Here is a 24181-nt window from a genome sequence, read left to right as displayed (position 1 = left end):
GAAGCAGAGCTGGTTGAAGCCATCTTTCCTGTAGAGACTTGACTTCTGTTCTTAGAGCATCAACTTACATCGATCCCTTCATTAAATCGTATGAACTTGCTCGCCAAGCAAGGGAGGGGCATGCATCATACATTCTCTCTAGTCTATTCAATGATATTGTCTCAGTGAAGGCCTGAGTGTGTTTCTGTGTGCGCAGCAGGGGCACGGCTGGATCCAGCATACCTACTTGATTATTATAGGCTTCATCAGCAGTTCAAGTTTATGACAGGGGACTTGCAACAGACTCTGGACTGGAGCCTTTTTAAGAGTTCCTGCAGCTAGAACCTCACTGTAAGAGTTAGCATTGCATAATGCATATTATTGCACTGATATAAATGCAAATGAGATTTGTATTATTATTATTATTATTATTTATTTATTTGCAGAATAGTCTACAGTGATATAATGTTTATTATAAACTGGGTGGTTCGAGCCCTGAATGCTGATTGGTTGACAGCCGTGGTATATCAGACTGTATACCACGGGTATGACAAAACATTTATTTTTACTGCTGAAATTACATTGGTAACCAGATTCTAATAGCAATAAGGCACCTCAGGGGTTTGTGGTATGTGGCCAATATACCACGGCTAAGGGCTGTATCCAGGCACTCCGCGTTGCGCATAAGAACAGCCCTTAGCCGTGGTATATTGACCATGTACCACACCCCATAGGGCCTTATTGCTTAAATGACCTAGTAGAAATGTTTACACTATGAGAATTTCTTCTCAAACTCCTGCTCAATGACTTTCAGAGCATGTCCGCTGGTCTAACCAAAGCAATGGAAGAATGATTGAATCATCAGAAAATAGTCCCATTGATGTCTTTCAAGTGTAATATATTGCACTGGTTTTTAGTGAGAAATCAGTCCAGTCTCCCAGCCTTTTCCATCCTAATGGGAACAACAGGAAGTGCCAACTCCTAGTTGACGCTCCGAGTCCAAAACCTCCTTTTTTACAGAGTGGATCCAACCATTCGAGAAGCAGGCTGCTTTCCAAATATCTCCCTATTCCCTAAATAGTGCACTACTTTTGACGAGAGCCCTGTGGTCAAAGGAAGTGGACTATACAGGGAATAAGGTGTCATTTTGTGACGCACACGCAAATGCAGAGAGTGGAGGGAAGTGTGTCCAGTCTGAAGGATTTCCATTCAGCTCCAGTGATATATTGACATAATTCCCTAAGAGATAACCTCTGACCTCCTTCCCTTGGACTCTGTCATGCAACGGAGCTTTGTCATTGGTTTTTCCATTCAGTGCGTTGGTCATCAAGCTCACACTGGAATGAGTGTGTGAATGGACATGCATGTCAAAGGAGCATTGCAGATAGTATCTTTAACACGCATTGCAGTGTGATCAGATACACTGCTGCTATACTCTTTAGATACTACATATATGGACTTTGTCATGTCAGATATTGATTGAATGTACAGTATTTGTCATTCCTACATTTGAGGTACTTTGCTCTGTGAATGGACATTAGTATTGAATGTATGGGTCATTACAGATGCACTGTAGATTATAGACAACTGTTTAGCATTTTCACATTTATCGTTATTAACATTGTAAGTTCCCTCTCTGTGTCAAGTGGCATTGATGTCAGAGGAATATCACATTGTAGATACACTGCTGCTATACTAGATATAGTGTACAACTCATGCATTATAGCTCTGTCGTGTCTTCTGATATTCATTAAATGTGTGTCTCAGTTATCATCTGGTTCACATATGTCTATGTGACGGGACGTTAAAGACAGTGGAATGTAACAGATCTACTGATAGACTGCAACTATATTTAATACATTGCAGTTCCATTGGAAAAACTGAAAACATCAGGATTCTTCATCTCACAGGAAACAGTCATTGGTTATCACAGACTTGTCCTTGTGCCCTACGAGGTATTTTCACACTGTTCACACATCGCGATGTTCAATTCCCACAAAGCTCGGCCCTCCTCACAATTCATTCAGTCTGAATAGCCCAGGGACTTTGTCTTAGTGGTACAACTGTTTCTGTTGAGAGAACAACTATTCTGTTCTTTCTAATCAACACATTCTGTTTGTTTCTTTCCCCTTACACTCCGTTCCGCACTCACCTGCCTCGAGTAACTCTGTCCTTTTTCCTGATTCGTCTCACTTGTTCTTATTTTCTCTTTTGACCCCTATTTAAAAAATTAAAAAATTGTACAAAATTATTGAACCTTTTTTTTTAACTAGGCAAGTCAGTTAAGAACAAATTCTTATTTAGAATGACAGCCAAACCCGGACGGTGCTGGGCCAATTGTGCGCCACCCTATGCGACTCCCAATCATGGCCGGATGTGATACAGCCTGGATTCGAACCAGGGACTGTAGTAACGCCTGTTGCACTGAGATGCAGTGCCTTAGACCGCTGCACCACTCGGGAGCCCCCTATCTTTGACCCCACACCACTCCCGTCTGCCCTCCACCCCCCACCCTACTCCCCTTACCATAGCACCACTGGTGGAACCTCCATTTATTGGGGAAATTCTAAGCCCAGACCAGGCAGACTACAGTAAGTCCAATGCTCTACCTGATCTCTACGTCTACTGTTATTACTTCCCTTCTCCCTCTATTCAAATACCTTGACGAGTCTTATCATCATCTGCTCTGTTCAGCTAAACACTCTCATTTCCACATTCACCCCCAAGACACCATTCCTGGGACTCTTGGTCTTGTGAAGTTTGAGTCCAGTCTGAATTTTTTTTTCCATTTCAGGCAGGCTGCAATGTTTTCTGTTGCCAATGGAAAATGATGGGGTTGTTGCATCTTGTCATAGCGTTCACTCCCTCCCTGACACCAGCATTTCCAGCTAAAAACATCTAGGTTAAAACAGGTTTTTATTTCTCTTTTGATGAGTCGCCTTTGTCATTTAGTCTTGAAAATCATGTTACATATTTCACACTGCAGTGACTTCCAATATTCCCTTATTTCATTTTCAGGGTTGTAGTTTAGTTCCAACACTAAGCATGACTGAACTGGATAATGGATTGGCCCACCCCAATGATGCAAACAGATTTTGTGAAAGGATTTTTGTCTGTATAGTGGAAAGCCAATATGAGTGTTTACACTCAGGCTAAAAAGAAAGGTGGCCGGTGCATAGAAGAAAAAATATAGAGAGAGTTCCAAAGGTACTCGCACTCAAACCATAAAAAGGAAGAACTCAAGGAGGCAGAGATGCAAAAAGAATATACTTACTTACTTACTCCATGCTCGATACAATGCAAAGGATGACAGTGCAAGGTGCGAGAAATAAAACAGAAAAACGCATACGTTTCAGCCTTATACATTCGTCAGTGCTGTACAAACATGTCACTATAGTGAACATAAAGGGGAAAATCAAACAGTCAATATAGTAGCGAAGTGTTCTGCTGTTTCCCTGAAGGGTTTTTTGACATTCACATTGTGTGCTTGGGGAGAGAGCACAAAGGAGTTCCAGTAATATTGGGGCCAGAAGTCATTCCCTTGAGCTCTGAAGCAGTCTATTCTGTAGAACAGGCCTGTTTGGCTGACCACCAGCAGTGGGGGATGGGGGAGGGGACAGAGAGAGACCCTCGTACTTAGCCGGTTCCTCGTGGGATGCGTGGTAATACGACTTGGGCCTTGTTCTTGTAGGCTTATGGTCTCGTTCTCCCACACACCCTCTCTCAAATTTTTCTTTCTCTATTTCTCTCTCGTTCGTTTTAACCCTCACGCTCTCTTCCCTCTCTCTCTCTCTCTTTCATTCTCTTACTCCCTCTCTTTATTTCTCCCCCACTCCCCTGCCATAGGCGCTGAATGGAGAGAAGGGGGTTGAAGGTCAGGCTGAAAGCGTCTGGGGCGCGCGCTCAATCAGCTCTTTGTCTTTTGCTACAGGCCTTGTGTGTTCAGAGGGGGGGCCGGCCCGCCTCACAAAACCACCACATTTCTGCTGCACAGCTTTAATAACTAAATACGTTTATGAATTAAGAGTTTGGAATGCTATTTTTCCAGGCTCGTTTTTTTTCTCCCCCGCGCTCTCTCTTGGCAGGCAGTTTCATCACTCTTGGTGGTGCTTGATGGGGGATGTCCCCGATGGAAAAAGTAAGTGGCATTTGGCAGAATGCTCGTCAGAGAGAGGGATAGAAGGAGGAAAAGAGCAAGAGAGGGAGAGGACAGAGAGAGAGCAGGCCAGGGAGCCCTCATTAGCGTTAAGGGCACAGCCCAACGCTGTAATCAAAAACTCATGGGCACTGAGTGTGCTCACAAGGCCGTGACGTGTCATCAGAGCGGCGAGCTCAGAGACAGGGCTAATGTCTGTTACTGGGTGTGTGTGTGTCTGTTCGCTGCAGGGCAAGTGCCAAGGGAAGTGATTTTATTATCTGTGGGTCAAATGAGGCCCTTTGGTCAGTCCTTTTGATGTTGCTTGTCTTCTGGTACTGTTTTCAAACCGTACAATATATCCTTTTAGGCCCGCCTGACTGTATGGAACAGTCGGCCATGTCCATGCCAGGCTATACAGTTCTACACTACATAGTCAGCTCACTGCGTGGGTTTATTTTTTAATATAAAAAATATATAAAAAATTCTCCCCAATTTCGTCATATCCAAATGGTAGTTACAGTCTTGTCCCATCGCTGCAACTCCCGTACGGACTCGGGAGAGGTGAAGGTCGAGAGCCGTGCGTCCTCCGAAACATAACCCCGCCAAGCTGCACTGCTTCTCGACACGATGCCCACTTAACTCGGAAGCCAGCCACACCAATGTGTCGGAGGAAACACAGTACAGCTGGCGACCATGTCAGTGTGCATGCACCCGGCCTCCACAAGGAGTCCCTAGAGCGCGATGGGACAAGGACATCCCGACCAGCCAAACCCTCCCTTAACCCGGACGACGCTGGGCCGATTGTGTGTCGCCTCGGGGGTCTCTCGGGCGCGGCCGGCTGTGACACATCCCGGTATCGAACCAGGATCTGTAGTAACCCAGCTTGCACTGCAATGCAGTGCCTTAGACCGCTGCGCCACTCGAGAGGCCTACTGTGTGGGTTTTATACGAAATCTTTGAAGTTCACTCTGTAAAAAGAAGTGGCAGGTGTCATGGAGGAACAAGGCTAGCTTGTGCCAATGTTCTGTTGTAATTCGAGGAAACTAAGATCTGCTTTGAATGGCAGATTCTCACCACCAACCATAATAACACTGCTGCCGGCCAGTCTGCCCTGTCACTGGCACAATCACAATCAGACCCCTTAGGGCCTCAACACAATGGATGTATGGGACAGCCTGTGTGTGTGCGTGCGTGTGGTGTGTGTGTGTGTGTGTGTGTGTGTGTGTGTGTGTGTGTGTGTGTGTGTGTGTGTGTGTGTGTGTGTGTGGGTGTGTGTGTGTGTGTGTGTGTGTGTGTGTGGGGAGGTACTCTTAATCCAACTTTTAATTAAACAGTAGGGTTCCTAAAGCATGATGAACGCACGCTGTCATTGTCAACAGGAACACAGCAACACGTCGTCTAGCAGTATGTAATTACTTCAACCGCAAAGAGGAAGTGAGTGGGGGGGGGGAGAAAGAGAAAGACAGGAGGGAAGATGTGCGTGTGTTCTGTTGACTTGAGGCCCCAGTCCAGGGTATACCCACAGAAAACACGACTCGTCAGTAGAGCCATGGCAAGTAGCAACTGACTGTAAGAAAGAACCCAAATATTGACTTCCTTCCCCCAACCCGAACCAGGCCAGGCAGAGACCAAGCTGAACACAAGCTGGCAGACCCAGGCCAGCTCAACAAGGTTGGCAGGGTTGTGAAAATAGGTGCACCCTGAGGGTGAGCCGGCCCGGGCTATTTAAAGGAGGTGTATTTGTGAGTGGTATGGGAGAAGATGTGCGTCTTGGAAAGTAAATAGATATGCAATAAAATAGACCCTATAATAGACCATGTAATAATAAGACGAACCATTAGTTGTTGTTTCTTTAGTTGCTAGGAGACCAAGTAGAAAAGCAGTGACAGTAGCCTACAGTATGTCTACAGAAGGTGACACTTTATAAGTTGCATAAATCGACCATAGACCACCACCATGGACAGTACAGTATCTATAGTATGACCTACTTGAGGATGAACTGCTTAATGCATAGCACCAGGTCAGGGTAGCTTAGCTAGCCTCTGTTCTCCATAGGCAGCCCCAGCCTCTCTGATGTGTTTGACTTCATGGATGGGAAGGGAACGCTGAGAATCACTCACTGGAGTTTTTTTTCACCGCAGCCGTTGGTATAGTAGTGCCGCTGCCTGGGTTGGGGCTGTAGCTGGGCTGGGGTTTCCCTTCTCATTCAGTGTATATCTCCATCTGTGATGTCACCTTTTCACTGTGAGTAAAAGTGTAGCTCGCAAGGTAGTGAGTGACCCACCTTTGCTGACAGTGTACTTGTACTTGTGTGTGATTGTCCACACGTGTGGATGTGTGTGTATTTGTATGACAAGTGTTGACGTGTGTGTCTGAAGTGCACATTTTGTGTTATAGACAGAGAGTGTGTGTGAGTGTTGGTGTGGGCATACGTGGGCATGTTTATGCCTGCTGTGCCTCTCGTTCGAGTGTAAATGCGGTGCAGTTGTTAGTTTTAATACAGACCACAATATGGAACTATACCCCATCATTTGTACATGGCTCTGAATTTAGCCACAGTTATGTTTCTCGAGTTTCTTTCTCCAAACATTGATCCAAGGCCTGCCAGAGGCAAATTGTTCCCAACCAGTAGCCAAGCATAACTCTAAATGAATCTCAATTCATTTTTAACAAGGCAACACCACCGAAGGAAAATCCCATGCAAATTTGGCCTTGTGTACATTATGTTGTCCTTTATGTACGCTGTGGTTCCTGTATGTCATCATGTGGTTAAACTAACTGTTGTCTCTCTGTTCTAGCGTACTACAGGGCTCTGGTGAACTTCACAGACTCCATCGTGTACAGGCCTGACATGGAGGACATCTACTCACTGTCTTTCGAGGAGATTTCGGATGCGGTGGTGGACACGGTAGGCCTATTCTAGAACCATATACTGTGTACTGTACACGGTAGGCCTATTCTAGAACCATATACTGTGTACTGTACACAGACCTATTCTAGAACCATATACTGTACACGGTAGGCCTATTCTAGAACCAGATACTGTGTACTGTACATGGTAGGCCTATTCTAGAACCATATACTGTGTACTGTACACGGTAGATCTATTCTAGAACCATGTACTGTGTACTGGACACAGTAGGCCTATTCTAGAACCATATACTGTGTACTGTACATGGTAGGCCTATTCTAGAACCATATACTGTGTATTGTACATGGTAGGCCTATTCTAGAACCATATTCTAGACCTGCCATGTACAGTACACACGTGCTTCTACACCTGCATTGCTTGCTGTTTGGGGTTTTAGGCTGGGTTTCTGTACAGCACTGAGATATCAGCTGATGTAAGAAGGGCTATATAAATACATTTGATTTGATGTACTGTGTACTGTACACGGTAGGCCTATTCTAGTAGCTCAGTTGGTAGAGCATGGTGTTTGCAACGCCAGGGTTGTGGGTTCGTTTCCCACGGGGGGCCAGCACAAAAAAAAAAATGTATGAAATGTATGAAATTGTATGAAATGTATGCATTCACTACTGTAAGTCGCTCTGGATAAGAGCGTCTGCTAAATGACTAAAATGTAAAAAAAATGTAATGTAATGTTCTAGAACCATATACTGTACACGGTAGTCCTATTCTAGATCCATATACTGTGTACTGTACATGGTAGTCCTATTCTAGAACCATATACTGTGTACTGTACATGGTAGGCCTATTCTAGAAGCATATACTACTGTACACTGTAGGCCTATTCTAGAACCATATACTGTGTACTGTACATGGTAGGCCTATTCTAGAACCATATACTGTGTACTGTACACGGTAGGCCTATTCTAGAACCATATACTGTGTACTGTACACGGTAGTCCTATTCCAGATATAGTGCACAGTAGACCTATCCCAGAGTCAAATAGATTCTCTACACTGTATGCCCATCCCTCCCTCCCCACAGGGGCTGTATCATTTACACAGGCCAGGGCAGGATTCTCACACCTTGCATTCCACTGCCAAGTCATGTCTGTCAGCAGGTCAAATACTGTAGATCATTTTAGTCAATATACTTTATTGTACAATATACTACTGTACATCAATGTATGTAAGAGCACTTGTTAGGAACGTTTTTAAACTTGTTAAAACATCTACATGCTCGTTTGTACCCATCTAAGTATTATTTTCTCTCTTCCACAGTTGGAGTCAGAGTACAACAAGATCTCAGGCATCCAGACTGTAAATGTGGTCCTCATCAAGTAAGATCACTGTTCACCTCCAGCTGCTGTGACTTACTTTACTTACTTAAGCCTGGGTGTAACAAAAGTGGTTCAGGAAACAATGATCGTGTGACGAGCAGCCTTGTCTGAGATTTGAAGACTTGGTTCCCAGAGCTAATGCTTAGGCTTCATCTTAGACTCTCCTCTGGTTGATTCAGCAAACACAGTCTCCAAGCTGCGTGTAACTAATCAATGTTCTTAGCATGAGAAAATCATGATATGCCCCGGGCCAAACATAGATTCAAACGTGAGCACTGTACTGTAAAATAGAAATTTTAGTAATTTAACAGTCACTCTTATTCAGAGCGACTTACAGGAGCAATTAGGGTTAAGTGCCTTGCTCAAAGGCATGTTGACTGATTTTTCACCTAGTCGACATGGGGATTTGAACCAGCAACCTTTTGGTTACTGGCCCGACGCTCTTAACCGCTAAGCTACCTGCCGCCCCAAATGTTATTGTCATCACGTCCGTCTCTAACAACCCCCTCTGTCCTGTCCTGGTCTGTGTAGGAAGATGCCCAGGCAGAATGGAGTGGATGTGTTTGTAGAGCTTGACGTGGGCTCTGACTACAACAACAACGAAAATCAGATCCGCAACGTGTTGTATGGAGTGGTGAAGGAGGGAACCATCGCCTCCTACATCACCTCTGTCCAGGGCTTCCAGTTCAGACGCCTGGGAGAAGGTAACAACCACAGGGGATAATGTTTACTCCGCGTTATCAGGGCTGTCCAGTGTACGGTACAGTTTCCATGTAAGGAAGTTGTCAAATGTATGGCATCCAATTTAGGAAGTTGTAACTGACATCTTCCTACTATAAATGCTGTACAAGTGAGAGAAAAAAATAGCTATAGTATTCTTTATTTAATTCAGACATTGATCATATCTCATTACAATCTTTCAAATAACCTAGGCTAGCCAGCCCAAGGCATCAAGCTAAAAAGGGCTAGGTGGTGGCCTCTTTTCACCGTTCTTCTTCACTATTTTGACTTCTCCTCTATAAGTCTCCCCTTCATTCTGGCCTATTTCTGTCAATAAAACAATACAATATGAAAATAAAGAAAAAGGAGGGCTAGGTGAACCCTAAGTAGTGTCCTTAACTTGTCTCTCTGGTTTCTAGCTCTGCCCCTTGTGAACCCCATGGCTGTCCCAGGTTTGTACTGTACCATGCCGACCTGGGTTCAATGCTATTGGAAATCATTTTAAATATTTTAGATGGGTTTGATTGAGCATGCATGGCTCAATGGAACCAATAGAAAACTAGCAAAAGAGCAAACCCCGCCCATCTGTCACTCCAGGCAGGCTGAAGCAAACGCTACAAGTATTTGAAAGACGTCAAATAGTATTTGAACCCAGGTGTGGTACCATGCCTGCTGCACGGAGACTGCCAGAGCTGCTGTAGAAATGATATGACTGTTCTGTAGCTATTTCTGGATGAGGAGCATGGAGATGACAACTAGCTCTCTGGAGATCTGTGAGAGTTCACGCAGGAATGTTATGCATGTGTGCACCTAGAGTAGATGTCTGACAACGTTTTGGTTTTGGATTGCCCAAGAGGACTGCGAAGATTTTTGCATGGCATGAGTTTAGTTACAGATATGGCTTTTTGCTAAAAAAATAATAATAATTAAAAAACCATCAGAGTTTCTGTAGTGTGTAAATCGTCAAGAGTTTCTTCAGAAGGATCTCAATTGCCTATCGAACGAGGCCATTTCCCACCTACGGTACAGTACAGTAAGCTGTTAGACCTTTGAGAAGCCCCAGGCCCGAGCATGACCTGCTGTGACCCAGGAGGGTCAGTGGAGGCTGGTGAAAGAAGAACGGTTCATAGTAATGACTGGAATGGAACGGTATCATACATGGCGTCTGTGATACCATTCCATTCCAGCCATTACAATGAGCCCATCTTCCGATTTTAAGTGACGCCAGCCTCCACCGTGGAAGGTCTCCTTGTATTAAACCAGATTTTTGAACAGCAAGCGTTGTGTTGTGTGGTGGCCTTTTAGCCGTGCATGTCTGACCCTTGAACCCCACCCCCCTCCCCCGTCTCTCTCAGTGGTCCCCAACCCTCTGCCCTGCATGAAGGATGAGCACACGTGTCAGGATGGGGGTTGTATCCCTCTGGAGTACCTGTGTGACAACAGACCTGATTGCAATGACATGAGTGATGAGCTGGATTGTGGTGAGTGGAAATGGCATTGGTGTGGTGGAGTGTGGTGTATCGGAAATGGCATTGGTGTGGTGGAGTGTGGTGTATCGGAAATGGCATTGGTGTGGTGGAGTGTGGAGTAATGACAAAGGGTCTGAAGTTTGTTGTCTCCTAAGAAGAGCGTCATGTCTGGATATTGCCCTGACGTGGCTTCTAACACCATGGCATCTACAGCCATATCTCAGGGCAACTCTGGTTATGGCTGTATGAACAGTATTTAAAAACTCTTTTTGATTTTGATCTGATCAGATAAGATTCAGCCTGGACCAGTGACCCCGACCCCTCCCACCACCACCACCCCCCCCATCAGGAAGTCCACACGCCCCCTTGGCCCCCCTGACCCTCTAGGGCCCTGCAAAGTGGACCAGGCCACCTGTCAGAACGGGGAATGTGTCCCCAGAGACTACCTGTGTGATGGAGAGAGGGACTGCTCTGATGGCAGCGACGAGTTCAGATGTGGTGAGAATCAGGGACACACACGAAGACTTCAAAAGTGCAGTATACGCACAGGGAGGCACACAGAAGGAGGGCGAGAGAGGAGGGCAACGTTTATGAGTTTATCAGTTTGTGTGGCCGTTTATCAGTTTGTGTGCCCTTTTCTATCTCTCCCATTCATCATCCTTTCACACACACACACACACACAATCATCAGTCACAAAGCTTTGCATCTGCTTCATTTAAACACACCTGATGAAGGTGTCTGATTGAAGTGCTCCTCTGATCACGCCCCTCTGTCTGGCTCCAGGCACGCCCTCTCCCTGTGAACCCAATGAGTTCAAGTGTAAGAACGGCCGCTGTGCTCTCAAGCTGTGGCGCTGCGATGGAGACAACGACTGCGAGGACAACTCAGACGAGACCAACTGCCGTGAGTTCCACATCCAACGTTTATTGGTTGAACACTAAAGGACCATTTTTCTAGTCCTAGACTAAAAAGCACTTTCATTTGTGAGTTTCTGTGTTTACATGAATGAAGTTGAAGTCATTTTCTATCTCTTCTTGTGTTCCAGCCACCAGAGGTCCAGGTGACACGTGTGCCCCAGAGCAGTTTGTGTGCCTCAGTGACCGCACCTGCATCCCATCTAGCTATCAGTGTGATGAGGAGCCTGACTGCCCTGACCGCTCGGATGAGTACGGCTGCAGTAAGTCCCTGACCATCATACCGTCTCTCTGTCTTTGTCCGTCTTCCTCTGTCCTGTCTCTCTCTGACAATCTTGCTCTAGCTGTCTGTCTCTCTCAGCCTCTTTCTCATTCACTCATTCACTCTCTCCCTCAAAACCTCACCCCCCCCCTTTTCTCCCTCTTTCTCTTTGTTCTTCTCTTTCTCTCTCCAACCCCATTTTCTCTGTGCATCCCTCTGCCTCTCACCTGTGTAGTCACCCCGTAGGTTCCTTTGTACCGTGACCACTGAAGTGACTCCATTCACACTGTGGTGACAGAGACAGTGCAGAACTGTCCATCCATGACAAACAGTTATTTTTTTCCGGACTTTCCATCATGTTTGTGCCTCACCAAAGAGTTTGAGTCCACAAATAAACCACTGCCCTTTTAAATTGGGGTTGGGTAGCGGGGACTAGTTTTGAAATGTGTGTGCGCCATCATGTGTCACACAGTGCATGCATACTTGGCTTTATAGATGCTCATATTGTTTTCTCATAACTTTCCCTTTAAGCTCCTCCCACAGTGACCAGTCCCCCGGAGGAATCTATTGAGGCGGAGCGGGGGGAGACGGTGACTTTCAACTGTGTGGCAGTTGGTGTTCCCACCCCCATCATCACCTGGAGGCTCAACTGGGGCCATATCCCCATCAGTGGCAGGTGAGTTGGTACAGTCCTCCTACTCCTTCCAACCATGTCTGGTTCACCCCATAACAGCTCTTATCACAAACTTAGTTTGACATTTAGGCCAATGGCCCCAGTCTGAATGACCCCAGCCTGAGTCGATGGGATGTTAAGTTGTGTTTGAAAATGTGTGTGAGTGTTGGCAAACATTCGACTCCAGAAGATAATATTACAGTTGATATGCATCATATAAGTATTTAATGTGGCGTTCTGAACCCCTCTGTTACGTGATACAAGTGGCTTCTCTTCAAACTCTGTCTGATGCCATTATGGAAGAGAGTGTTGATCTGTGCAGTGATAGCTCTGGAAAGAAAGCCGGGATTAGTTTGTGGGATTGTGTGAAATGAGTCTTGCGTATAATTGATTGGAAACAGACCATAACGATTTTGAAATGACTGAGGATTTGTCCTCTATCCAATCCCGTTAGCCCACAAAATGCAGCATTTCATGCATTGCTGATTAAGCACGGTCATATATCTACAGACAAGTCATGTTTGGTTTGATTCAAAGAAGACATCTTTCAAACACTTCTGTCATTAAGTATTGAGTTATTCAATTATTGCTTTGTGGCCAATCATGTCCAATAACAGAGCTTACTGTATATCCATTGAATGGCTGTTTTATACAGTAAAGTGCTATATTATCTGTCAAAATAAACTCCTACAGAGAGTTAACTCAATCACTATTAAATACCACACTGAAAGCCTAATGTTGCAGAGAGTAGGCTGTATGGCACTTCCTGTAGCAATATGTCAGTTCAGTAAAGAGATTTAGAGTCATAATAGTCCTTGTCCTGTGAACGCCCTGTAGACACTCCGGTGTTAACATTGAAAAGTGAATCGTCACTTCGGTTAGAGGAGAGTCGCACACAGGCTGCAGTATTTGATGTGGTTGAAGCATCAATGTAAGCAATGTATATGTATCTGTCTTCCCAGGATCTCAATGACCAGTGAGAATGGGCGTGGCAGCCTGACCATCCGTGACGTAAAGGAGGCGGACCAGGGGGCGTACACCTGTGAGGCCATCAACGCCAAGGGCCTGGTCTTTGGGATCCCTGACGGGGTGCTCAGCCTCACACAGAAACCAGGTATGTACTCTATTGCCTGAATCACACTATAGGGCCAAGCTAAGCCATGCCTAGCTGATCTGAGCTGGCCTGGTTATGCATGGTTCCATCAAAGCTACTGGGACCATGCTGTAAAGGACATCGATCATAGCTGCTGGAACCATGTTGGAAAGGATAGCTGCTGGAACCATGCTGGAAAGGACAACCACCATAGCTGCTGGAACCATGCTGGAAAAGACAACCACCATATCTGCTGAGACCATGCTGTAAAGGACAACCACCGTAGCTGCTGGAAAAGATAGCTGCTGGAACCATGCTGGAAAAGACAACCACCGTAGCTGCTGGAACCATGCTGGAAAGGATAGCTGCTGGGACCATGCTGGAAAGGATAGCTGCTGGGACAATGCTGGAAAGGATAGCTGCTGGGACCATGCTGGAAAGGACAACCACTGTAGTTGCTGGAACCATGCTGGAAAGGATAGCTGCTGGGGAAATGCTGGAAAGGATAGCTGCTGGGGCAATGCTGGAAAGGATAGCTGCTGGGGCCATGCTGGAAAGGATAGCTGCTGGTACAATTCTGGAAAGGATAGCTGCTGGAACCATGCTGGAAAGGATAGCTGCTGGAACCATGCTGTAAAGAACATCCACCATAGCTGCTGGAACCATGCTGGAAAGGATAGCTGCTGGAACCATGCTGTAAAGAACATCCACCATAGCTGCTGGAACCATGCTGGAAAGGATAGCTGCTGGGACCATGCTGGAAAGGATAGCTGCTGGGACCATGCTGGAAAGGATAGCTGCTGGGACCATGCTGGAAAGGACAACCACTGTAGCTGCTGGAACCATGCTGGAAAGGATAGCTGCTGGGGAAATGCTGGAAAGGATAGCTGCTGGGGAAATGCTGGAAAGGATAGCTGCTGGGGCCATGCTGGAAAGGATAGCTGCTGGTACAATTCTGGAAAGGATAGCTGCTGGAACCATGCTGGAAAGGATAGCTGCTGGAACCATGCTGTAAAGAACATCCACCATAGCTGCTGGAACCATGCTGGAAAGGATAGCTGCTGGAACCATGCTGTAAAGAACATCCACCATAGCTGCTGGAACCATGCTGGAAAGGATAGCTGCTGGGACCACGCTGGAAAGGACATCCACCATAGCTGCTGGGACCATGCTGGAAAGGACAATGTGAGAAGGAAAGATCATGGATTGTGTTGGCTCTGTAGTGGGAATCAGGTATTGTGTGCTACTCTTCCCTGGAATGAGCAACCACAACACCTGTATAAAGACCATATAATGAATTATTTCAATAATAAAATAATGGCTTTGTGAGTATATGAAATGCCTAAAATGTTATGTCTGTCTGCATCTATTTGCCTGTTCTATGTCTGTTTAATGTCTTCTATTTGCACCGTGCTGTCCTTTTGTTCAGTTTTCTCATCCTCTCTGCCATCGTCACCAGGAAACTGTCCTGACGGTCACTTCAGTGTGGAGGGACGTTGTATCTCTTGCTTCTGCTTCGGCATCACCAAGAACTGTGGGAACACTGGACGCTACCGAAACCAGATCAATCTGCGCTTCACTGACGAGGACGACTTCAAAGGTACTGGTCTTCACCAAATACTAATGCCTGTCATGCACGTCATGATTGATGTAATTTGTCCTTAACTAAACATTTAGTGAAAAAGTCAAAGACATTTGTAATTGATTTTACTGAACATAAAAAACGTCTTTAACCTCTTAAACGTAATGGCAAAATGTAGATTTCCGCCTAAATAGACATACCCAAAAGTATCTGTTATTCATGTGTAATTACATGATTCTGACATGCAGAAATGTGGTATATTTGAAAATAAGACATCTGGGAGATGAGGAAATGATCAGAAGGTAGATAGGGGTTACATAGTTCAGAATACATAAGATCAAGCACACACCGCTTTTTGTTGTTTTTGAAGTCATCTTTCATTGACAAGCTAAGTGAATTATTGATGACTAGAGCTGGAAACAGACATCAGATGGCTTCTATAACATGTGAACAATATCAGAAGGAAAGAAAATGGGATTGATAGACCTAACAACTAGAAATGGGCAGATGTTTTTAGTAAGTGGTTTCACATGTGGTCAAGTGTCCATAAACCTCTCCAAAGTGATATATGTCTGTAAATTACATCATTCTAGTGCTATTACATATCTGCAATCCCTAAATGCTATTTGTTCAGTATAAAAACACAATTTCTACCATATCAACCTCCCTCAAACATTGTGTTGGTGGTAGAAAGCAGTAGGCATTGCACGGATTGAGGGAGACTGCCATCCTGTCTGATGTTCAGACTTTGCTTGCTGATGTAAGAAGAAATCCGTACTGCCCTGCCCACTTCACTGTTGCTCCAAGCGGAGGAAACTGCAGTTCTGAAAATACATCAAAAAGTGTGAAGACTTCTGCCTGAAGCCCATACACACCGCAGCGTACATGTTGGACCTCAAGCATGCTGGCTAGAGCATCTTGTCTGGTGCAGAGATCAACCAGGTCTATGGTGTCATCACTACCGTGTCTCGCCACCTTGACCTGGATGAGGGCAAGGTTCTTGGCAGTCTGGCGAAGTACACTTCCAAGTAAGGGCTTTGGGATGGAGCTGCAATATGGCAGTCGTGCCAACAGATCTCATCAGCCACCTGATGGAAGGTACTTTGTGGATCTGAGGCTCTTTCCCCTGTTGCCTCCATCCTCCAAATCCCACCAACATCAGCCGCCTCAGAGCGCAACTGGTCCTTGTTTGGGAACACAAACACACACACACCAAAGCACGCAACAGGCTGACCAATACAAGGGTTTAAAAATTGGTTGCCATCTGGGCAAATTGTTGGCTTTTGAGCCTGACAACAGGCCATCCTCAACAAGGTTGAAAAGTGACAGTGAAGATGAGGCCTCAGAGTCTGATGTTCAAGAGGTGGATATTTAGGAGGTCCAGGGAGAAGACATGGAAGCCTGAGAGGAAGACAACCAAGCTTTAGTTTCTAGACTATCATTTTACAGATGTATGTTGAAAACATTTTTGGGAGATGCGATGGATCATTGGGGATCATTCAATATTCCCTTTCTTTTGTTGTTCAGTGAAATCATCCCATGTGAAGAGTCAACTCAATTAAAGTTCAATTCATAACAATTTTTATTAAAAAAATTCTATTGGAAGGATTTAATAATTTGCATTTATGTCTACTTATGATAAGGTAAAATGTTTGTTTCTGTCTCCATATGATATGGTAAATATATCCAATGCAAAAAACATCAACATTTAAATGGTATTAATATTAATTTGCATATATTTCCGTTAATTCCCATATATTCCCATTAAATCCCTCGGAAAGTTTCCACCTCTGAATATTCCCCAAAATGTGCAACCATAATCCAGGGTACATTCAAGTGTCCTTTCAACCTCTCAAAAGTGTCCGACTGTGGTAATTGCACTGTTTTTGCACACTGGATGTGCCTAAAAGTTATTGGTCACTATAAAAAACAAAATTTCCACAACACCAACCTCTCTCAAACATTGTGGTGGTGTCGGGGGACATACAGGGGATATCCAAGTGTTTTGACAACCTCTCCAAAGTGCCAGAACAATTAGCTTTGGCATATCCAATGTGTTGGTCCCACATACAAATGAACTGTAAACAAAAACAATATAAAAGCAACATATATATATAAAAAGGTCTTATCAAACACAAACTTGGTTACACACGTGTCCACTAAAAAAAGGTGAAAAAATATAAATAAGCGGAACTATTTACAAATAGCACTCATCCGTAGCTTGTGCATGTCGTGATAGTCTTTAAAGCAGTCCCTCTCTGCCAGGAAACAAAAAGCAAACTGGAATTTCGGACAGAAGATCTGGCATTTCACCCTTTTTTCCCCCTCCTGTGTTTTGTGCAATGCTTGCAGTTCTTCCTTTTGTCATGTGTTGGATAGTGGCGATCACCTTGAGTAGGGGGTGTTGTGATGGTTGTGAGGTTGCTTTGAGCCCCCAATTCAGCCATTTCCAACACCAGCTGCTCTCAGAAGGCTAACTGGGAGAGAGGGGTTTGTCCTTTTGCTTTGGCCATCTGCTTGTGGAGAATGAAAGCATTTACTGTAGCGATGTCCACAAAGTGGTAAAAAAAAAGTCTTATAACACTTCCTGGCAGTAGCCAAGTCCTCCACAAGACCAGGGTGTGGACCTATCTGATCAGAACATCAGATCGGTCCACAACCCCCATGCTGGCATTGTAGTCCTTCACAGAAATGGGGACATTCTTCCTTTTTCACCCTCCTTTGAGACATGGTCGTTACTGAATGCCTTATGTTGTGTGATGAACATGGTTACTTCCCTAGTGTCCTTCCGTTTCACAAAAAGCAGCTTTTTAGTCCTGATCCAACGTATAGTCCCCCTCTCCGCTGTCTTTGTCATGTTGTTTACCTTGGTCTTGGGGAAACCAATTATGTTAGGACGAATGGTGCCACAAGCCCATATTTTCTTTTTCAAGAGGTCTATGAAAAGTGGATGTAGAACCATCAGACAGAGTGATTGATTTAGCAGTGGGGGGGTGAAGACCTTGACCGGGAGGGGTGGCTCCCAAACATCATCATCAAAATCCTCTGCATCCTCCAATCTGTGGTGAATAAAATAAACTGATATATTTTTGTAAGACAAAGAATTACAGTTGACAAAATTTACAAAATGACATTACTGTGAAGTAAAAACACCAAGCCTTAACTTTATCTGTACAGTGACTCACATAGAAGGTGTGAAGGACACAAAATGCAAACAGTAACACTTTGGAGACAAAGGCAGAGGTGAGAACCACAAATAAACAATGGCCATGAGAGTTTAGTGGCCTATCCAAAGTTATAAGTATAATACTTAGAACAGTGAACTAATATGAAACATATAAACTCAGCAAAAAAAGAACTGTGACTAATAGAAATGGAATAATGTGTCCCTGAACAAAGGGGGGGTCAAAATCAGAAGTAACAGTCAGTATCTGGTGTGGCCACCAGCTGCATTAAGTACTGCAGTGCATCTCCTCATGAACTGCACCAGATTTGCCAGTTCTTGCTGTGAGATGTCAATGGGATTGAGATACGGGCTCTTCGTTGGCCATGGCAGAACTCTGACATTCCTGTCTTGCAAGAAATCACGCACAGAACGAGCAGTATGGCTGGTGGCATTGTCATGCTGGAGGGTCATGTCAGGATGAGCCTGCAGGAAGGGTACCACATGAGGGAGGAGGATGTCTTCCCTGTAACGCACAGCGTTGAGATTGCCTGCAATGACGACAAGCTCAGTCCGATGATGCTGTGACACACCACCCCAGACCATGACGGACCATCCACCTCCAAATCGATCCCGCTCCAGAGTACAGGCCTCGATGTAACGTTCATTCCTTCGACGATAAACGCGAATCCGACCATCACCCCTGGTGAGACAAAACCGCGACTCGTCAGTGAAGAGCACTTTTTGCCAGTCCTGTCTGGTCCAGCGACGGTGGGTTTGTGCCCATAGGCGACGTTGTTGCCGGTGATGTCTGGTGAGGACCTGCCTTATTGTGGACAGTCTGAGCACTGATGGAGGGATTCCTTGTGTAACTTGGGCAGTTGTTGTTGCCATCCTGTACCTGTCCCGCAGGTGTGATGTTCGGATGTACCGATCCTGTGCAGGTGTTGTTACACGTGGTCTGCCACTGCGAGGACGATCAACTGTCTGTCCTGTCTCCCTGTAACACTGTCTTAGGCGTCTCACAGTACGGACATTGCAATTTATTTCCCTGGCCACATCTGCAGTCCTCATGCCTCCTTGCAGCATGCCCAAGGCACGTTCATGCAGATGAGCAGGGTCCCTGGTCATCTGTCTTTTGGTGTTTTTCAGAGTCAGTAGAAAGGCTTCGTTAGTGTCCTAAGTTTTCATAACTGTGACCTTAATTGCCTACCGTCTGTAAGCTGTTAGTGTCTTAACGACCGTTCCACAGATGCATGTTCATTAATTGTTCTTCCCTGTGGCTCAGTTGGTAGAGCATGGTGTTTGCAACGCCAGGGTTGTGGGTTCGATTCCGACGGGGGACCAGTATGGGAAAAAAAGTATGAAATGTATGAATTCACTACTGTAAGTCGCTCTGGATAAGAGCGTCTGCTAAATGACTAAAATGTTAAAAAAAATGTAAATGTTCTTTGAACAAGCATGGAAAACAGTGTTTAAACCCTTTACAATGAAGATCTGTGAAGGTATTTGGATTTTTACGAACTATCTTTGAAAGACAGGGTCCTGAAAAAGGGACTTTTCTTTTTTTGCTGAGTTTATAATTCCAAAGTAGTTATTGTCTAACATTGAAATTACTTGTTACATAGGCCTATGTAAACTAAATTCAAACCATAAAAAGCAGACAACTTATAAAAAACTAAGTACATATAGTAAATTAGCTATATAAAGTATTGAAAATAATTTACTTACAGATCTTAGTGGATCCATTCGTTCAAGAAGCAATCTTCGTCAGCTGAGTCGAAATCCTCGTTGTCCAAATCGCTCCCCTGATCCGAGTCCGACCAGTATTATATTCAAAGCTTCTATGTCGGTATAGTTATTCATAGCTGCCTTCTTTTTAGCTTCCTGTTCAATATTCTGTTTCCTCTTTTATGCTAAAGCGATGAAATTAAAGCGATGAAATCTGTTTACAATGTAATGTAGCGTGCTCTGTGCAACTCATCTCTGAGCCAGGTAGAAATAGTTCAAATCAAACTTTGTCACTTGCGCCGAATACAAAAAGTGTTCAATAGTACGCATTAAACGTTCTAGGCCTTCCTTTGTCCCACCCAGGTCAACTGCATATCCCTGGAAAGCTTATCTCATTGGCTACAAGACTGCCAAGGTGGTGTAGTAGCCAATCCCCTGTGTAATGGATGCCTTCGGCTCGTAAGCAGGCAACATCATATTTTTCACGCGCCAAGATATAGTCACTCGGTGGACATCCGATGTTGCCATTAAATCACACATCATCAGATAACATTAGATTCCGATCAACCTAAGGATTCATTTCATACCCGCCATGTAGCTATAGCTCAAACACAGACCAAATGGAAGCTTACCTTGTAAGATGTTTGCTGTTTGGTGAAAACGTTGTGTAAAATAAGCATTTTGACTCTCTGGGCTGGAGACCAGTAACGGTAGGTCACAGGCAGACAAATAAAACATCCTCATGATCTGAGGAGTCCCGGCTTTCGGTGTATATAGACGTATTCTGTGTTTATTTAGTTTATGCTTCACAACGCTAACCGGAATGTAGGTAGCAGGCGTCTTGAAATGAGGTCAGCGGCTCGGCCTGCCCTCATACATTCGTATGCCCATATATGGTAGTAAGTCACACCAAAGATTTTAAGGCACTGATCAATAACCAAGATAACCAAGCTTTCTGCAGACACCCTGCTTTTGCAGATAGAGGCTACTGTTCTCATACCAGACTGAATTGAATAAAACAAATCTACTAGGGCCCCCAAATATGTGGACTTTACATTTAAGAGGTTTTAAGCATGAAAACGTTTGTTTATACATGCAAAGCATGAATGTCATAACTGGTACGAGAAAACTCTTATTTCATTTTCCCTGCCTCCCTCCCTTACTCCAGGAGTGAACGTGACTTACCCCTCTCGGCCGGGCACCCCTCCTCTCTCCTCCACTCAGCTCCTCATCAACCCAGAGGAAGAGGAGTTCCAGCTAGTTGACCTATCACGGCGCTTCCTCATCCTGGATTCATTTTGGACGCTGCCACACCAGTTCCTGGGCAACAAGGTGCAGCATCATCACTACATCACTTTCTGCTCTGCACTACTTTATCCGTGTTCCCCTGCTCAGACGTTGCATGCATCAACCAATGGTTGAATGCCACGTCAGGCACCATACTGCTATACCATAGGATGTGGTTAGCTGATGTGCAAAATACCTATCCAGGCGTTGGTAAGGTTTGGCATGCATCAGGAACCTCTGAGCAGGAGAACACGACCCTTGTCTCTCCAATGACTCACCTTGACATCATGTTGAAATTATCTTACACTAGCAAGATAACTACTATATGAATTATAAATTAAATGCTCATCTGAAAGTGTCAGCACACAGAAAGTGTGTCAGAAATGTTTAAGTTATATTCAAAGGAACACGCTCCCCCACACTGCTTGTGTTACTCTTATTAATGGCTTATGTTTCAGCCTCACAGCCTTCGTCAGAGCTTTGTCTGGCTTATATAACTATGAAATGAATACAGCGGCGGTATGTCTGTTTATTTAGATTGATTCCTATGGAGGGTCCCTGAAGTACAAGGTGCGTTACACGCTGGCCCGTGGTGAGACTGAGCCTGAGGAGAAACCAGACGTGGTCCTGACCGGGAATGGTCAGAGACTGGTCTACCGCAGGGGTAACCCAACCCCCTCCAGAGAGGTCAACCAGAAGGAGATCAAGTTTACTGAGGTGGGTCCATCTGCCAACAACCACCCCACTTTAAGGTTAATTTGGTTCAAATACTCTTTGTCAAGCTTTTTATGAATAAAACAATGTAACTGTCTCTAGTCCTTATTTGTACAGTATAGCAGGGTTCCCCAACTGGCGGCCCACGGGCCAAATTTAGCCCAAGGGTGAATTTATTTGGACCCTCCCCCAAACACACGTTTGTTTTTTATTGTTAGACATAAAATACTGTATGAATACCAGCAAATCAGCTGCAAGTGATTTGAATTTTGGAAATCTGTTCCAAGGTATTCCCACATATAGTAGAGATATACAGTATGTGATCGTATACGAATGTAAGCAACGGTTTGAAATGATTATGTTTTAATCAAATATGATCTATTAGGGCTTTCTTCCGGTCAGTTTGCAGTCGACAAATTATTTGAAGTAAAAAATCTGCTGAATCTAATTGACGATCCTAGCAATATGGGATCAGTGGTTTAAGATAATTTGTCTACGTCTTATCTATGATCCTATACTGGCTGACATGTTGCTGTCTAGGCCTTCCATGTGGAGTTTAAATGTAGCCGTCTGGGCCTTGTGTGATCATGATCAGTGTCTGACCTCCGATGGTTTGTGTGTGTTCTTGTAGGACAACTGGCAGCACTCGTCGGGTCGCCAGGTGTCCCGTGAGGACCTGATGATGACGCTGGCCAGCCTGGAGAGCATTAGCATCCGCACCGTCTACGACAACCACATGGTGAGCGTGGCGCTCAGTGACATCGTCATGGACACCACCACTGTGGAGTACAACATCCATGACAACGCCAAAGACGTGGAGGAGTGCAGGTGAGATCCCATAGACTGACTTCAGCCGAGGTTAAGATTTGAATTAGATGTTGTTTATCGCTCCATAGAGTCACGGGCACTAAAAAGTGACTTCAACCGTGACAACAAAGAGGAGGAGTGCTTAGAACCTTTTAGTGCCTACAACTGTAGGTATATGGTAAATAAATTAGCATAGTATTGTGTTTGAATTGTAGGATAGTTTCTGTGGACAGTTGTAATGGCTTCCATGGCGTGTGTTCCTCCCAGGTGTCCCCCTGGCTACTCAGGACTGTCCTGTGAACAGTGCTCCACTGGCTTTGAGCGTGTGTCTGGAGGGAACTTCCTGGGATCCTGTGCTGGATGCAACTGTAACGGACACGCCAGCGCCTGCGACCCCATCAGTGGACAATGTCTGGTGAGGACTCCTCACAACACAACGTTATCATTATACTAAAGCCTGGCTGTGAATGACAAAGCTTTGAAGTTGTATTCGAACTCTATGTCTTTCAGCTGTAAATTGGATCGGTTGCAAGTGTCGCGAATGTCTAGTAAACGCATTGAGTTGGTGGCTCTCACAATCAGTGGCTGAATTGTTAACCTGACTGTAGTAGCTGTTTGCAAAAGTACCCGTCATTTGTTCAATGACCTGTGGACAAGTGTACATAATATAGAGGTAGTAACTGAACTACGTTCCTCTCCCTCCATCAGAGCTGCCAGCACAACACTGAAGGTCCTCAGTGTGACAAGTGCAGACCAGGCTACTTCGGTGACCCCAGGCGAGGTCGCCCCGATGACTGCAAGCCCTGTCCCTGCCCATACACTGAGACATCCCGCAGGTGAGGGGTCACCATGAGGTCACATACACACACACACACACACATACACACATACAGTACACCAGAGTTGGGGAGTAGTGAACTACATGTAGTTCAAAAAGTAATTTAACTACCTTTTCCAGTAGCTTGGCGGTAGTTGAACTGAATTCAAATCTAGGTAGTGTTTTCAGTAGTTAATAACGTTTTTGCCATGCTACGGTGTAGCTAACTACTGGAACTACACACAACTTTTTTTTGCAAAAAGTAGGCAATAACTTCCTTTCTTTTTCGGCATCAGACCTGCCTAATTCTCACTTGAAACATAGTTTGTGTGTTTAATAGGCACGTTTCTACATTCTGTTAGCATATGACCCCATAGTGATCTGTTCTGGTCATTTGCAGTCTGACATTTCAGATTTACATATGATCATTTTGGGATGTAGTGAACTACTTTTTCAAAGTATCTTTAGTTCAGTAAACTATACTTTTCTTAAAGGTAACTTTAGTGTAGCTTAACTTCTTCCAGTGGGAAGTAATTGGTAGCTTGGTTAGCTATAGCTAGTAGCTTCCCTGTGTGAGTCTGTG

At 44.8% G+C, this 24181-nt stretch overlaps 1 protein-coding gene across 19 annotated transcripts in view; it reads left to right on the top strand.

Annotated features, from left to right (window-relative positions):
* The window catches only part of LOC106567148 (basement membrane-specific heparan sulfate proteoglycan core protein), a 162648-nt gene that overhangs the window by 62276 nt on the left and 76191 nt on the right, over positions 1 to 24181 (top strand). For 16 of the 19 annotated variants that reach the window (XM_082960082.1, XM_082960074.1, XM_082960079.1 and 13 more), the window contains exons 4-19: positions 6916 to 7025; positions 8307 to 8365; positions 8897 to 9069; positions 9505 to 9537; positions 10441 to 10566; positions 10843 to 11052; positions 11339 to 11458; positions 11601 to 11732; positions 12263 to 12407; positions 13367 to 13518; positions 14957 to 15097; positions 21142 to 21305; positions 21798 to 21977; positions 22606 to 22802; positions 23049 to 23196; positions 23490 to 23617. In XM_082960082.1, coding sequence (XP_082816208.1) covers positions 6916 to 7025; positions 8307 to 8365; positions 8897 to 9069; positions 9505 to 9537; positions 10441 to 10566; positions 10843 to 11052; positions 11339 to 11458; positions 11601 to 11732; positions 12263 to 12407; positions 13367 to 13518; positions 14957 to 15097; positions 21142 to 21305; positions 21798 to 21977; positions 22606 to 22802; positions 23049 to 23196; positions 23490 to 23617 — 2218 coding nt within the window. The remainder of the gene's footprint in view (positions 1 to 6915; positions 7026 to 8306; positions 8366 to 8896; positions 9070 to 9504; positions 9538 to 10440; positions 10567 to 10842; positions 11053 to 11338; positions 11459 to 11600; positions 11733 to 12262; positions 12408 to 13366; positions 13519 to 14956; positions 15098 to 21141; positions 21306 to 21797; positions 21978 to 22605; positions 22803 to 23048; positions 23197 to 23489; positions 23618 to 24181) is intronic. The other 3 variants (XM_082960077.1, XM_082960091.1, XM_082960085.1) reach the window with 2 other exon arrangements.

Source organism: Salmo salar, chromosome 13 (genome assembly GCF_965601325.2).
Source record: "Salmo salar chromosome 13, fSalSal1, whole genome shotgun sequence".
Taxonomy (NCBI): Eukaryota; Metazoa; Chordata; class Actinopteri; order Salmoniformes; family Salmonidae; genus Salmo; species Salmo salar.
This window is presented reverse-complemented; position numbering and strand designations above follow the sequence as displayed.